The sequence below is a fragment of the Cajanus cajan genome, chromosome 6 (genome assembly GCF_000230855.2).
Source record: "Cajanus cajan strain Asha chromosome 6, NIPB_CcT2T_4, whole genome shotgun sequence".
Lineage (NCBI taxonomy): Eukaryota > Viridiplantae > Streptophyta > Magnoliopsida > Fabales > Fabaceae > Cajanus > Cajanus cajan.
The window spans coordinates 64630089-64632095 of record NC_138522.1 but is presented as its reverse complement, the minus strand read 5'-3'; the positions used below and the strand labels follow the sequence as shown (position 1 = coordinate 64632095).

Sequence of the window (2007 nt, the reverse complement as noted above, 5' to 3'; positions counted from 1 at the left end):
TCAATCAAATATGGTGTTAATGATTTGATGTGATTATATACTAATGGGGTCTACTGTTTCGGTTGTAAATTATACCCACAACAACTTTTTCTTACAGTGTGTGTTCTGCTAATCATAGCTTGTAATTGTGCTGTCAACGAATAAGATATGTTTTCGGAGGCATTGTAGGATTAAAAAATAATATATATAAAAATAAATAAAAAGAAACAGAAACAGAAACAAGCAGCACAAAGGACGATGTCCAATATAACCAATAACTATAATAACTAACTAGCATTAGAACATTGAGAAATACGAAGCAGGAATGTTGGAATCCTAAAAGAAAAGAAAATACAAGGAAAGTGAGTATTAGTAAACGAAATTGTATTCAGAGACAGAGAGAAACAGAGGGAGGCTCAAACAATTTAGCCAAGGCATCACTAAAAATATCTATTTTCCCACTTTCCTTGCACCTGCTTGGTCTTGCAAACATTTTCACTTCCATCTCATCCTCCACGTTCTCCACACACTCCTCCTCTGCCCCACTGTCCAAATCACCACACCCTTTTTCTACTACTGCTTCTTCCTTTTTGTCATTTTCACATCCTTCTTCTTCTTCCTCCTCATCAACACCTTCTTCATTATCATCACAATCAGAGGCTGAAAAACTCTCAACCAAACACAGCCTAAGCCTGCCATCACCACGCTCTGCATGAAAATAAGGACGAGGGGAAGGAGAAGCAACGGCTTCCAATATTAGCCTTCCACCTTCGCGACGAGGCCTAACTTGAACCCCTCCCAAATCAGTTATTGTGGTAAGTGGTGGTGGAAGATTACAAGCACGATTCACTCGCTTCGAATTGCAACTTGTAACACTAGTAGTAACAGTGATAGCAGTAGCATTAGTAATATCAGTAGTAGTAGTATATTTGGTGGAGCAAGTGTTGGTGTCGAAGGAAAACAAAGACATTCCATCACTGCTTTCACTGGCATTGCTACCGGTCTCGCTGCCAAGGCTTTCGGTGCACATTTCTAAGCTTTTTTCGTTGAGAAATGAAGAAGAGCGTTTAACTGTGGGGTGGATGTAAACTTTGTCCTCTGTTTTCTTTTGACAGTGAGAAGTGTGTTGGAGAGTTTGAAGGAAACCCCAGCCACTACCAAGGTTGGATGAATTTGTGTCGTTTTTGTCACATTCATGGTTGGTGAGGGGTGAGACAGTGGAGGGTTCAGAAAAATTGGAGCCATGTTGTAATGCTAGTTTGAGCCTGAGAACACGTGACTCCATCACGCAGGGTTCGAGACAAGATTGCAACCCTTGGCAGACACTTGAGGGAGACATTGTGATGAAAATGTGAAAAACAGGGGAAAACAGAGGAAAACAGGGTACCTGGGAATTGGGTTAAAAAAATAGTAAGGAAATTGAAGGAAGGTTGGTTGGGAAAGAGAGAAGAGAGGACACGAAGAAGGAGTGAAAAGGGTGGTCTGAATATATAGTTGTGGCAACGTAAAGCTACCTGTAACTTTGTTGAGTGCGGATAGGGTCCTATTCCCTAACAATAGGAAGTGATGCTAATTTTTTTTTTCTTTTTTCCAAGAACATCTATAGTATATATTAAGGAACTAATTTATTCTCTTCAAAACTCTTATATATTTTTTTTATGCATAAACTCTATTACAAAGATTAAAAATAATTATAAATAAATAAACATATTAAAATAATTAATATTATAATAAATATATTAAAATAATTAATAATTAATAATTAATAAAACTTTTTTAAATTTCTATCTTTCTACAAGATAATTATCATATTATTGTATTTTAATTTTTATATTTTTATATTTATTTGATAATTTTAAAATAAAGGAAAAACACTCTTTATATGTAAGGAATATTCGATAAGGAAGAAATTTTTTTTATTCAAAAAAATCATGATTCTTAAGAATATAAATCCTAGATTATGAGAATAACTAAAATATATTTAGTTATTTATAAACATTTTTATAAATATCCATATAAGATTGTTGA

At 34.7% G+C, this 2007-nt stretch overlaps 1 protein-coding gene across 1 annotated transcript; it reads right to left on the bottom strand.

The window, feature by feature from the left end:
- Positions 1–240: 240 nt before the first annotated feature.
- Positions 241–1578, bottom strand: FAF1 (FANTASTIC four-like protein (DUF3049)). Its single transcript, XM_083059330.1, has one exon. It carries the CDS (start codon positions 1316–1318, stop codon positions 368–370), a length of 951 nt encoding a protein of 316 aa, XP_082915456.1. The 5' UTR covers positions 1319–1578; the 3' UTR covers positions 241–367.
- Positions 1579–2007: the final 429 nt, after the last annotated feature.